General features: G+C 34.7%; 1 protein-coding gene across 1 annotated transcript; it reads left to right on the plus strand.

Moving 5' to 3' along the window:
* Positions 1–7,167: 7,167 nt before the first annotated feature.
* Positions 7,168–8,430, plus strand: LOC110894936. Its single transcript, XM_035980565.1, has one exon. It carries the CDS (start codon positions 7,537–7,539, stop codon positions 8,194–8,196), a length of 660 nt encoding a protein of 219 aa, XP_035836458.1. The 5' UTR covers positions 7,168–7,536; the 3' UTR covers positions 8,197–8,430.
* Positions 8,431–14,896: the final 6,466 nt, after the last annotated feature.

The following is a 14,896-nucleotide window of genomic DNA, read 5'->3' on the forward strand; positions in this document are numbered from 1 at the left end:
GGGTTGCTATCTATTAGGGGTGTGCATGGGTCAGTTTGGATCGGTTTTTACTATTAACCATAACCATAACTGCTAGTTCGGTTATGGAGTTTTGGTAACCATAACCATAACCAAACTTCGGTTATGGTTAATCGGTTATGAAGTCGGTTATGGTTCGGTTTTGGTTAATTTCGGTTAAGTAACCAAGCAAGGTTTGAAATAAATAGGGTTGTGCACGATTTGAACTTAGTTTGAGCCTATTTTATAAGATAACGAAGACTAAACTTTTTGGTTAAACTACCGATTTAGAGTTCTTTTTAATAAGGTAATTCTCAAACAAAAACAATTATGGCTATAACACCTTAGTTCTTTATCAAAATAAATGACATCTACATCAAGATCATTTTGTTACTAACATACTTTTATCTTAGTAAAAACCCTCTAAATGGTTTTGTAAAACACAAATCTATTATATAAATTTAACATCACAACTTCGGTTCGGTTTCGGTTATATTCGGTTAACATAAGCTTCATAACCATAACCATAACCGACTGAGCGGTTATACAAAGTTTCATAACCATAACCATTAGTTATATTGGTTATCGGTTATTAGTGGTTCGGTTATGTCGGTTATGGTTCGGTTATCGGTTATGGTGGTTAATTTGCTCATCCCTACTATCTATTATTGAACAACTCTGTGATTTAGCACCTTCAAACGATCCAAAATCCAAGGATGCAGTGATATTCAAGAATAGGCTGCAGCAAAGAACAGACGAGCTAATGATGTTATACGCAAATCTAAAATTTGATGATGATGAATCTGAAGAAAGTAATGAACAAAGCGATGGGTACATCTCTGATGTAATCCCACCTACGGAAGACTATTAGTTTATTTTGATTTCATATTATTGTAATTTTATAAAATATTAATCTATGGTAATCAATTATTAACAAAAAGATACAAAACGCCAAAAATTAACATGTAAAAAGCCATAACGCCAAAAAAATAACTATGTGACACAAAAAGAATTAATTCAACGAGAAGAAATTTGAGAAAACCAGTAAAACGCCAAGTAATTAATAATTCAAGATAACGCCAAAATTATCTTGCACGTAAAAAATAAAGCAGCATGTCAAACGCGAAAATCGGGAAAGGAGAAGAATACTAAAAAGACAAAACAACCCCTCGGACCCTAATCATGCCCCGCGCCACGTGTTGGGCCAGGATGCGTTCTCACCGTTCTCACACTTTTTGCCGTTTTCTCCTGAACCCGTTTAATCTACACTTGTAGGGGATATATAAGGTTCCTGTAAAAAAGACCAAAAGTGTGAGAAAGAATCTACACCATTAGGTCTTTTTAGGAGTTAGGATTTAGGATTTAGGTCTTTTACAATTTGGTCCCTATTAATCTACACTTATAGGGGAAGGATAAGAAAGAATCTACACCATTAGGTCTTTTTAGGAGTTAGGATTTAGCGTTTAGCCTTATATATATATATATATATATATATATATATAGGGTAAGGTTCATGCGAGAACCACCTTATTGCGAGAACCGCGAGAACCAATGTGAACACAACCTAAAATAGCTAAAAAAAACCCTAAAAAAAACCTAACCCCCACCCCCCACCCCCCAAAAACCTAAACCCCCCACCCCCCCCCCCCAAAAAAAAAAAACCTAACCCCCCCCCCCAAAAAAAAAAAAAACCGAACCCCCCTCCCCCCCCCAAAAAAAAACCTAAACCCCCCTCCCCCACCCCCCCCACCCCAAAAACCTAACCCCCCCCCCTCCCTTGTAGGGGATATATAGACCAAAATTTTTTTTTTTTTTTTTGGATACTAAAAATAGCGATTTTTATATAAAAAATAGTAAAAAAATAAAAAAAAATTTGGGTGTTTTTTAGATTTTTTTAGGTATTACTGTTTGTGTTCACACTGGTTCTCGCGGTTCTCGCAATAAAGGGTGGTTCCTAACGGATCTTTGTCCTATATATATATATATATAGGGGAAGGTTCATTGGGGAACACTAAAAAAATGGGAACAGTGGGGAACCGACTCAAACGAACTCTGATTGGAATCATTTCAGTGGCGTTGAAACCGGCTCGTCGAACCCTAACTAAGATCTCTTAACCCTAAACCCTAAATCCTAACTCCTAAACTCTAAACCCTAAAGCTAAAAAATAAGGCTAAAACTTAAGCTAAACCGTAAAATCTAAACTGTAAACCCTAAAATCTAAATCCTAAAGCTAAACACAACCCTAAAACTAAACCCAAAGGCTAAACCCTAAAGCTAAACCCTAAAAGCCAAACCCTAATATATTTAGGGTTTAGGGGTTATGATTTAGTGTTTAGGGTTAAGAGATCCTAGTTAGGGTTCGACGAGCCGGTTCCAACGCCGCTGGAATGAGTCCAATCGGAATTCGTTTGAGTCGGTTCCCCACTGTTCCCCACTTTTTTAATGTTCCCCAATGAACCTCACGATAGATAGATAGATAGATAGATAGATAGATAGATAGATAGATAGATAGATAGATAGATAGATAGATAGATAGATAGATAGATAGATAGATAGATAGATAGATAGATAGATAGATAGATAGATAGATAGATAGATAGATAGATAGATAGATAGATAGATAGATAGATAGATAGATAGATAGATAGATAGATAGATAGATAGATAGATAGATAGATAGATAGATAGATAGGGGATCCTGTACATTAATTCAGAAGTGTGAGAAGTGTATTATAACACTATATATAACACTATATAACACCTTATAAACATCGGGTAACATTATGTAACACCATATAACACTATATAACAAATATAACACTATATTTTGTCTAATGCATGTTTATGATAGATGTATAGTGTTATATATTGTTATATAGTGTTACATGGAGTTATATGGTGTTACATAGTGTTATACGGTGTTTATATGGTGTTATATAGTGTTATATATAGTGTTATAATACACTTTTCATACTTCTAGATTAATGTACAGGATCCCTACCATATATATATATATATATATATATATATATATATATATATATATATATATAGAGGAGACCACTAAAATGAAAACCACCTTCAGTTGCGAAAACCGTGAGTATCACTTTTCAACCATTGGATCTTGGAGATGGATTGATAAGATTAAAAGTAATTAAAACTAATATTAAATCCTTTTTGTCTTATTATGTTTTTAATATTTTAATTTCAAAAGAGTAGTTTCGTAAATTTGTTTTTTTTGTCTTATTTGTATTTAATGATTTTTATTACTTTTTTGTCTCATTATATTAATTGTTTTTTTGTTAAAAACATATTTTTTATTAAAACATTTTAAAATCAGATTTTTTACAAAAAAAAAAAACAATCTTTTTAAAGATTAAAAAAACGTTTTTACGAGCTGTTTTACGCCCCGTTTTACGCCCCTTTTTTTACGTCCCGTTTTTACGCCCCGTTTTTTGGGCGGCCTTTTTTACGCCCCGTTTTTTACACGCCGTTTTTTACGCCCCTTTTTTACACGCCGTTTTTTACGCCCCGTTTTCAACGCGCCGTTTTTACTCACTGTTTTTTTACGCGCCGTGTTTTTTTACACACCGTGTCTTTTTTTACTCTTTGTTATTTTTACGCGCCGTTTTTTTTTTGACAACTTTTTTTACGAAAATCTTTTTTCGAAAAGTTTTTTTTACGAAAGACTTTTTTTACGAACGACTTTTTTTACGAAAGTAAAAACGAGGCGTAAAAACGGCGCGTAAAACGGGGCGTAAAAAGGCTCGTAAAAAACCGGTTGATAAAACGGAGCGTAAATGCGGGGCGTAAAAACGACGCGTAAAAACAGGGCGTATAAAACGGCGCGTAAAAAAACCGCGCAAAAAAAGGGCACGCAAAAAACGGGGCGTAAAAAAACGACTCGTAAAAACGTTTTTTTATAAAAAAATCTTGAATAAAATCTGATTTTAAAATTTTGTTTAATAAAAAAATTGATTTTTATAAAAAACAATTAATGTAATGAGACAAAAAAGTAATAAAAACAATAAATATAATAAGAAAAAAATCAAATTATGAAAGAAGAGAGAGAAACTGATTGATGTTGATATGTGATGGAGAGAGAAAGAAAGAAAAGTTTAAAAAAGATTTGACATATTGAATAAATTACCATATTACCCTTTATGTTTTAAAATAATAGTGCATATGTGTCATAGTCTGATTGGTGGAGGGGAGTTCTCGTGGTTCTCGCAACTGGGGATGGTTTTCATTTTAGCGGTCCTATATATATATATATATATATATATATATATATAGGAGAAGGATCCATTAGGAATCACCCTTTATTGCGAGAATCGCGAGAGTCAATGTGAACACAACCAACAATACCAAAAAATAGCTTAAAAACACACAATTTTTTTTTAATATTTTTTAGCTAAAATCACTAATTTTCATTACCAAATTTTTTTTTTAAATAAAAAAAATTGGCTACTAAAAGTAGCGATTTTTAGCTAAAAAATATTAGAAAAAAATTGTGTGTTTTTTAGGTTTTTTAGGGGTTTAGTTTTTAGCATTTTAGCTTGGGTGAGGTGGGTGGGGAGGGGGGGAGGTTTTTTTTTTTTTTTTTTTTTGGGAGGGGGGGGGGGTTGTTTAGTTTTTAGCATTTAGTTTGGGGAGTTTGTTTTTTTTTTTTTTTTTTTTTTGCGTGGTAGTGAGAGGGTGATATTGTGGTGGCGATGGTGGTTCTGGTGGAGTGTGGTGGCGGAAGGGCGAGGCTGCAAAGGTGGGTGGAATAGGTTGAAAAGATGGAGATGTTGGGTCTCACAAAGAAAGATTGGAGGTGTTTGATTGGGTGAGGGGTTGGGTGGGGCCCATTGAATTTATAAATGTTTTATTGTTTTTATTATTTTATTTTGTAGTAAGGGCATTTTAGTAATTTCACATCCACTTAACACCAAAAACTAACTCTCATCCGTGCCAGGGACTACCCAGGAACGAAATTGCAAAAGTTGGGGCTATAGCTGTAATTTTAGAAAGTTAGGGATTAAAGGTGAAAATGGGCAAACCACATAGACTATCCATACATTTTCTCTATTGATTATTATAATGAGTTAGGAGATGCGGGAGTGCATGCTCGTATCGTATTAATAAGATTTAGATTATCTATCGGTTTCAGTTTTATAAAATATATAAATTATTCAACATATACAAAGACAATGACAGGGAATAGTGTTTCCCTGCCATTGGTCGAAATGGGCGGCCGCCCCTCCTTTATTGGACCAACCATTTTATTATTTTATATCCACTTTAAAATTACGGTTTTGCCCCCAATTTAAAATTACGCTTTTCTCCCAACTAAAAAATATAATAACCCTTTTGCCAGCAGCTAAAATTACTATTTTGCCATTGGTTCCAAATTTACGATTTTACCCACAGCTTTTTATTTTATACCCGCTTTAAAATTACGGTTTTGCCCCCAGTTTAAAATTACGTCTTCGCCGCAATGTTCAAAATAAAATTATAGTTTTGCCCCCAGCTCAATATTACGATTTTTCCCTCGGTTCAAAATTACGATTTCACCATCAGTTTAAAATTACTTTTTTGCCCCCAGATAAAAATAAAATTATGGTTTTCCCCTACCTTAAAATTACGATTTTACGCTCGGTTCAAAATTATGATTTTCCCCAGTTAAAAAAAAAACTGACTTTACACCCAGCTAAACCGAAAATACGATTTCGCCCTCGGTAAAAAAATTACGCTTTTACCCTCAGCCAAAATTACGTTTTCGCCCCAGTTCAAAATAAAATTTTGTTTTTCCCCCGGCTCAAAATTACGATTTTACACCAGTTTATTATTTTATATCCACTTTTAAATCACAGTTTTTTCCCCAGTTTAAAATTACATCTTTGCCCCAGTTCAAAATAAAATTATGCTTTTGCCCCCAGCTAAAATTTACGATTTTCCCCTTTGTTCAAAATTACGATATCACCCTCAATTCAAAATTATGTTTTTTGCCCCCAGTGCAAAATAAAAATATGGTTTTCCCCTAGCTAAAAATTAGGATTTTACCATCGGGAAAAAAATTAATTTTCCCCCAAATAAAAATATGACTTTGCCCACAACTAAAAATTGTGTTAAGGAGCTACCTAACATTCTTTTTACTTTTTCTTTCTAGCAAAACTATGGTACTGTTTTTTTTAATTGGTTAATAATTATTCGGCCATCGCCCGACAATGCGGGCGAAGCAACACCTAGTTATATACATAATTTATATATGATCTTGGGCTTATTTGCTATACATTTAATTGGGCTTCTCATTAATTGAGATGGTTTAGTTATGATTGGGCCAATATCAAATGGATCATCCAATTGCTATGAGTTGATCGATTAGGAGATAGGGATCCAATTGGATTATCCAAATGGAAGATGGATCACCCAAAATAATACCAAGAAACGAATAGGCATGGTATGTGATGCACAGTATCACAAAAAAAAAAAGAAAAAAAAAAGAACTGGCAGTTTTTTTTTGGTCGACATCTCTGGTCGGAAAGATCAGGGGGTATGTCTATCCTCTCATTCAAAAATCAAGTCCGTTCTTGTAAAACCTTTTGGTCTTGTTCGATTAAACATTTGTGTGTACCGACAAATAGTTTGATTTGAAAGTGATTCGTACACACGATTCCAAGAGAAAGCCAAGTTTATTTTCTGAAGTTTCATCTCGTATTTAGGCCGGAGGGTGTGGAGGGCGCCACCCCTGTCACCTCACCTCTGATAGCGCCGGAGGGGCGCCACCGCCCATACCCAGGCAATTAAAAGGGGGCGTCATGGTGCCTTCGCCAACATGTTAACGGAAGATAAGGGGGGTGCAGGTGGGGCCCACATCTTTTCAACCAATGAAATCTTTTTTTTTTTTTTTTTTGTTTAATAGGGGCTTTATCTCACACCTGCAAGTTAAGAGAAGGCGTGACAAAGTCCCCTGACTAACGTAAATCTGACGCGACATGATAAAGCCCCTAGGAGCTTTATCCCACACCCTCCAACCTTATCAGTAAATCAGATAAATTTCCAATATTCTTTTAGAACTACCCTCCTCTTACTACAAAACACATTTGATGTACAAAAATGCCTTGATAAATTGTTCTAGAATCTAGGGGTAATTATGAATGCCGTGTGGTTTGGGGTGCCATTTTTCTAGGGAAGAGTCTCACACCATAAATTACTTACCCTTTTGGATTTGCCGCTTACTTCTCTCTTCTGTGGACAACACAAAGTCAATTTTGGGAGACCAAAAAAATACTAATTTACTCATTTTGATTTACTGGGTATACAGCGAAAAGATGGAGGTGCATGAGTTCAATCACGTTTGATCATACAAAAGTAATCACCAAGGTACAGTTTCTTTCTTTCTTTCTTTTGGGTAAACATCATGTAACCAAACAGTAATGCTATTGGGTTTGCACCATTGCACACCAACTGTTCGACGAAAGTCCTGTGAGGTTCATAATTCCATAACTTGTAACTTTACTAGCTCAATTCTTGTGATGTGAGTGAAACAGAAGATGAGAGGTTCGAGTAGTGTAGGACTTGGTTTGAGCCTTGTGTTTGGGTGTCTTTTACTAGCTCTTGTTGCTGAGCTTTATTATCTCATATGGTGGAAGAAAAAGGCAAATAACAGAGACATTATTCAAGAAAGTTACACTAGTCCAGTAACAGAATCTTTCTACATGTTTTGTTGTAAAAAGCCCTCATCTTTGATCACCACAGGTCTAACCACAGACACCCAAGTTCATGAACCAATTTGGGTCAGACCATTTGGTCAAGAACAACAAGTTTTGAGGCTGCAGAACATGAACCTCTCTGTGCCTCCAAGATTTCTCTTCACCATTAAAGAGGAAACAAAAGAAGATTTGGAATCAGATGATGTCAGTAGAAGGAGTTTGAGTGATGTGGGTTCAGTATTTTTTACTCCACTTGCTTCACCACCATTCTTGACTCCACCTATAACTCCTGTAAATTATTCATTTAGAGCTTTTAGTCCTCTGTTCCAGTCAACAAGTGATTCTGAGTTTAACAGGATATGGGCTTCACCGCCTCCGAAGTTCAAGTTCTTGAGAGATGCTGAAGATAAACTTCAAAGGAAGCTGATGAAAGCTGATGATGATGATGATGTTGACGGCATCAAGGATGAAGAAGAGGGTTCTTATTTGTGCAGTAGTTAAAGTAGTTTGTATGAGTTTTAGTGGAACTTTAATCTAACAAAAAGCCCATAACTTGTTCATTAGTTTTCAATTGTTGTAGCTTAAAAGAAGCTCATTTGAATTGTTTAGTTCTATATGTTTGTAATTATCTAAGTCAGAGCAATCATGCTATATTAGATTGTAAAATAATGTACAACATTCTGAAGCATTTGTATAGTGCTCTGTGATGGTTTTAGTAAAAGAATATTGCCCAGACCATGTTTGTTATTTTTAATTCAGTGGCTTTTGATCAAAGTGATTTACCTGCTTTTAACATTACACATTTGTAAAATAGCATCCTGAGTGTAGGGCCATGGAAAGGGGAGCAAGTAGTTCTTTGTTTTACAACAACCTTAAAATTTTCATAAATTATCTTGATGTGCTTTACTAACTGTGTAATCTAATCACTACTTGCATTAGGGGACTAGGGGTGGAATCACTAGTGATGGATTCCATCACTCCCACTATCCAATCAGGAAATGCCATGTCATCAACCATATTTCCATCACTAGTGATAGAAATGGACTAGGGGTGGAATCACTAGTGATGGGTATTCCAATATACAAGTATTAATGCACAATGTACAAGTCATACCCTATAAAACTCAAAAGTTTCACGCGTGCTGGGTTTAACGCGTTTAAAATTCCACGCGTTATGAATTGTGTGGCGGCGGTGTTGCGTTGTTTTTTAACGCGTGAAACATGGTGATCACGGGGGTGCCCCGAGTCCTCTTATGCTCCTTGGAACAATCATAATCTTTGAACTTGAAATAAATACAACATGGTTATTACTTATAAAATATGGTTAGATTAAAGGAATTTGTGTTATTTAATTATCTGTATACTACCTCTGTCCCATTAAATGTGTCTTATTTTGAATTTTTAAAATATTTATTTATAAACTTTGATTTTAATTATATATTTTTTGCGTTATATAAAACTTGATGAAAATTAACCCGATAAAACACTTGTAAAACACACTCAAATCATATAACTTTCATCAAGTATTATCTAACACAAACAAAATTATTTAAGGTCAAAGTTTATAAATAAAGACTTTGAAAATTAAAAATAGGACACTTTTAATGGAACGAAGGAGTAGTTCTTTAAGGTTATTTAGCTATAATCAATTAAAAGATGGGTTAGACTATTTGGACACTTTATCTGCCTATTTAGACACCCTTTGCCTCGTATAGGCCTCGTATAGGTCTATACGAGGCGTATAAGGTTACATCAAAATCAGTGCCTGACTCATGTCACTTCTGGTTTGACCCCTTCAAGACGCCTCGTATAGGCCTATACTGGGCGTATAGGACCCTTCGTATAGGCCTCATATGTGACCCTTTGCCCCTTATATGCCTCGTATAGGCCTATACTGGGCGTCTTGAAGGGTTTTTTTTTTTTTTTTTTTTTTTTTTTTTTTAACAAACATTTTATACAATATTAATCGTTTTATCAAACTTTTATACAAAAACAAGTTTTTTTTTTATTTTAAATAATTAATATTAGGACCCCTCGTTGGTTTTTTTTAGTTGAAAAATAGATGTTTTGGTAGGGTAATTTGATTGTTTTTTGAGGGTGATGTTTTTTGAGTAAAAAAATGGTGTATGGTATAAGTCTAGTATAGGTCCCATATAGGTCTTGTATAAGCCTATAGGCCTAAACGGGACTTAAACCACACCTATAGTCCTATACGAGTGTTGTATCTTATCCAATAGTCTAATATCGTATTGTATTGTATCGTATCATATCGTATCGTTAATATTAGTGTTATTATAATTAATATGAGTTTTTTATAGTTAATATTAGTGTTATTGATATTTAAAAAGAGAAAACAAAAAAAAAACCCTTCAAGACGCCCAGTATAGGGCTATACTGGGCGTCTATGTGGACCAAAAGACCATTATACCCCTGAATTAGGCCTATACTGGGGGCAATTCAGGGGTTTAATGGTCTTTTGGACCCCTCGTATACGCCCAGTATAGCCCTATACTAGGCGTCTAGTTTTATTTTTTTTTTGTTTTCTCTTTTTAAATATTAAAAAAAGAAAACAAAAAAAAATTAAAAATAGACGCCCAGTATAGGGCTATACTGAGCGTATACGAGGGGTCCAAAAGACCATTTTACCCCTGATTTAGGCCTTTACTAGGGGCAATTCAGGGCTATAATGGTCTTTTGGACACCAGTATACGCCTAGTATAGCCCTATACTGGGCGTCTATTTTTATTTTTTTTTGTTTTCTCTTTTTAAATACCAATAACACTAATATTAATTATAAAAAAACTCATATTAACTAGAATAACACTAATATTAATTATAATAACTCATATTAATTATAATAACATTAATATTAATTATAAAAAAACTCATTTTAGTATCAATAACACTAATATTAATTATAAAAAACTCATATTAATTATAATAACACTCTTATTAATTATAATAACTCATATTAATTATAATAACACTAATATTAATTATAAAAAACTCATATTAATATCAATAACACTAATATTAATTATAAGAAACTCATTTTAATTATAATAACACTAATGTTAATTATACGATGCCTATACGAGACCTATACGAGACTTATACTAAACTATATGATACGATACAACACGATAGGCTTATACAGGACCTATACGAGACTTATAGGATACGATACCACATCCATAGACCCATACAATGCCTATACGAGACCTATACGAGATTTATACAACACTATACGATACGATACGATATGATACGATACAATACAATATGATACTAGACTATTGGATAAGATACAACACTCGTATAGGTGCCATATAGGTCTATACGAGAGCTATACGAGACTTATACTACACTATACGATACAATATAATACGATACGATACTATAGGATATGATACAACACCCGTATACGTTGATATGCCTATACAAGACCTATAAGGGACCTATACTACACTATATGATACGATAGTATCGTATTGTATCGTATAGTATGGTATCGTATTGTATCGTATAGTGTATAGTATAAGTCTCATATAGGTCTATACGAGAACTATACGAGACTTATACTACACTATACGACACAATACAATACGATACGATACCATAATATAGGATATGATACAACGCCCATATACGTCGATAGGCCTATACAAGACCTATAAGGGACCTATACGAGACCTATACCACACCATATGTTAAAAACAATGTAATATTTCTACGATCGAATATTTTTAAAGGCCGATCTTGAAAACGGTAAAATATTTTTATAAAAAAATGAAACTTTTCTTAAAAAACAACTCAAATTACCCCACCAAAACACCCATTTTTTTACTCAAAAAAACACCACCCTCAAAAAACAATCAAATTACCCTACCAAAACATCCATTTTTCAACTAAAAAAAAACAACAACGAGGGGTCCTAATATTAATTATTTAAAATAAAAAAACTTATTTTTGTATAAAAGTTTGCTATAACGATTAATATTGTATAAAATGTTTGTTAAAAAAAAAAAAAAAAAAAAACCCTTCAAGACGTCCAGTATAGGCCTATACGAGGCATATAAGAGAAGACAAATTTACCCCCAGTATAGGCCTAAATCAGGGGCTAAATAGTCTTTTTTCGCCTAGACGCCCAGTATAGGCCTATACGAGGCATATACGAGGCAAATAAGACAAAATATGACATAATCAGAGATTCTCTTGGAAATTGAGAAAGGTTATACGCCTCGTATAGGTCTATACGAGGCGTCTTGAAGGGTGTGGAAATAGGCAATTGGGTGTGTGAATATGTAGACCCTAAAAGATACACCACTGAGAAATGAAGAAGACTTCCATACATATGAAACAAGTGAAATCTCCTTTCCGAAAAGAACTACAAAACCAAATCCAACTTGGATGATATTTTATGGGATAATCACAAAAATAGACATATTGCACACTATTCTAAAATAAAAGGGGATATTAGATTAAAAATCCATAGTTGGAAGTATTATCGATCAATTTGTGAAAGTTGGGGTTATTTAACAACGCCAAATAAGCCCGCTGGCTAAGTAAGCTAAACCCTTGGCCGGCACAACAAAGCATGAAAAGTACTAAACAAGTTTAAATAAGTTTGGTCGATAGCATTCTTAACTTAATAAATTTAAAAACTTACTTAAACACAAAGCAAAATAAGTTGCTTGTTAGATATATTAAATAAGTCGTTTGGCTGATAGCATTCTTAACTTATGAATTTTATCACATCACTCTCAACTTTCTATTTATTTTCCTCTTACTCTTCCAAACTAATTGAACCATAACCCAATTAGCAGACGTCAGATATCACGTCACTAAACAAGTGCCACAGTAAATGTCACACCATCAAAAAAGGCATGCCAGATGTCACGTCACTAAATAAAATGTAGGGTCGTATTATTGGCACATCTTGGGGGATTAAATCGACACCCTCAATACGCATCGTATAGGCCTATACGATGCGTATTGAGGTGGGTTCAAACTTCTATGCTTGCCAAAGGCTGCCATTGTCCCCCACCGAAAAGTAATACGCATCGTATAGGCCTATACGATGCGTATTGAGGGTGTCGATTTAATTTTTTAATTTTTGCAAGGTAGTTTCATGTCACGTGGTAGCTTTCCGTCACGCGAACGAAGAAGCAGCACTTTGGACATTTGTTGGTCTTCAAACATCTAGGAAACATTATTTGAGAATACCCCTGAATTTATCGAAGCTGTCGAATGAGATCCTCCACTGTTGGGTTATCATCTTTCAACCCCATTTTCCCTAAATTTATCGATTGTGTTTTTCAACAGTGATGTAATGCAATGTTTCCTCTCAATTGAATAGACCGACACTTGCTTCATAGCACTCACTTGAATCGTCTCGGATGTAATAACAGTACGTTTAGCATCCGTGCCTGCTTGAATTGCAGAAAGCAAAGGATAACGAAGATGAACATTGTATTTATCACGAAAGTACTGAACAACCGAGATAACAGCTCTGGTTTCATCAACTGCAATTGGAATTGATCTTGGAACAACATACTCTTGTTACCATCAATAATCTTGGAATTGATCTTGGAATAACATACTCTTGTTAACAACGGTTCTCCAATTCTAGATCAATAATGTAAGGAGAAGCATTGAGACAACGGTCTCTTTGCTTCGTCCACTAGAACTATTTGTGTATGCATTCTTTTTGGTAGTTAACAACGCTAATTAGAAAAAATCTGTAAAATTAATCGTATCGATTGCTATAATAGGATGAATGTGACACACACAGATAGATAAGCTGTCACAGTTGTCAAGACTGTTTGTCGGGTTTCCAATGCTCACACATGGTGATAAACAACGATGATACGAACACATGTGTTTTGAAATAGGCTTTGTTCTTGGTTTAATGTAGTTACACGTAACATCTAGTTATATTCAGATTTAAACAACGCACGCCTCAATTGAGATAACAGACATCCATCAAGCTCAAAAAAAAAACTTGTGTTTCCCATAGTCACAAACGATTGCGGTTTGTATTTCGCATAGCTACAGTTTCCGTAGTAAAAAACAGTTGCGGTTTGCACATTCAATCTTCAATACTTCATTAAAATACCACTAGTAGAAGAACCCGACACGTCTTCATATTACGGAGAATGTTCTCGAAATTGAAGGAAAAGGAGTAAAAAAGATGAATTAAGGCGTGCATTGTTTAAATCTGAATCATTTGTTAGGGTTTCGTTTCTTCATGCTCCAACTAAACCCTTGAATCCCAATGCTTCTCTAAAAATATTCATTGCACATTCAATATTCATTGTCCAACATCTGTCTGAACCAACCGAAATCCACAAATTCCAACAGTTTCTCCGTCGCTAATTTCTCCACTCACCGTGAAATCGAACAGTTTCTTCGTAGATTCCGTCCGGTTTCAAAGCCGGTTGAGGATTACTGAACAACAGAATCAGGTTCACAAAACAAGGATCGTTCTAATAGATTAAAGAGAATAAACCCTCGTTTCTTCATCTTCATCTTCAAGAACAATGATGAACAGATTGATCGTTCTAGGGTTGTCAGAGAGAGAAAAGGAAGCTGTTATTTCAGTTATTTCTGTTGATCCACAAATTCCAACAAATTGTGTCTGTCTGAACAAACCGAAACCCACAAATTCCAACAGTTTCTCTGTCGCTAATTTCTCCACTCACCATGAAATCGAACAGTTTCTTCGTAGATTCCGTCCGGTTTCAAAGCCGGTTGAGGATTACGAGTGTTCTAGACTCGTTCAAACTATGTGACATCTGTCTATTCCAGTGGTCCCGGTACTATTTATGTATGCATTCTTTTGGAGAACTTATCGTGTGTTGCAGTTTGGAAAGATGACCGAATAGAGATTTGAATAACAAACTGTGGAGAACTTGTTTGCGTTATCCATCAACATAAGCCCGAAGAAACCAAATTCGCAACAATGAGTCTGAGTCCATTGTTGTTCGTGAATGTTTCGAATCATCATAGAAGACGTGTTGGGTTCTTCTGCTAGTGGTCGGGCTTCCAATGCTCACACAGGGTGATAAACAACGCTGATATCATCATAGAAGCGTTGGGATTCAAGGGTTTATGAGTCAAAGTTAACATTCAGATTCAGAAAGCATATGATTTTGTACCTGGTTTATTCTCTTTAATCTATTAGAACGATCCTTGTTTTG

The sequence above is a fragment of the Helianthus annuus genome, chromosome 12 (genome assembly GCF_002127325.2).
Source record: "Helianthus annuus cultivar XRQ/B chromosome 12, HanXRQr2.0-SUNRISE, whole genome shotgun sequence".
Taxonomy (NCBI): domain Eukaryota; kingdom Viridiplantae; phylum Streptophyta; class Magnoliopsida; order Asterales; family Asteraceae; genus Helianthus; species Helianthus annuus.

Coding starts and splice junctions, on each gene's coding strand:
- LOC110894936 (XM_035980565.1), top strand. CDS start 7,537: ATGAGAGGTTCGAGTAGTGTAGGACTTGGTTTGAGCCTTGTGTTTGGG.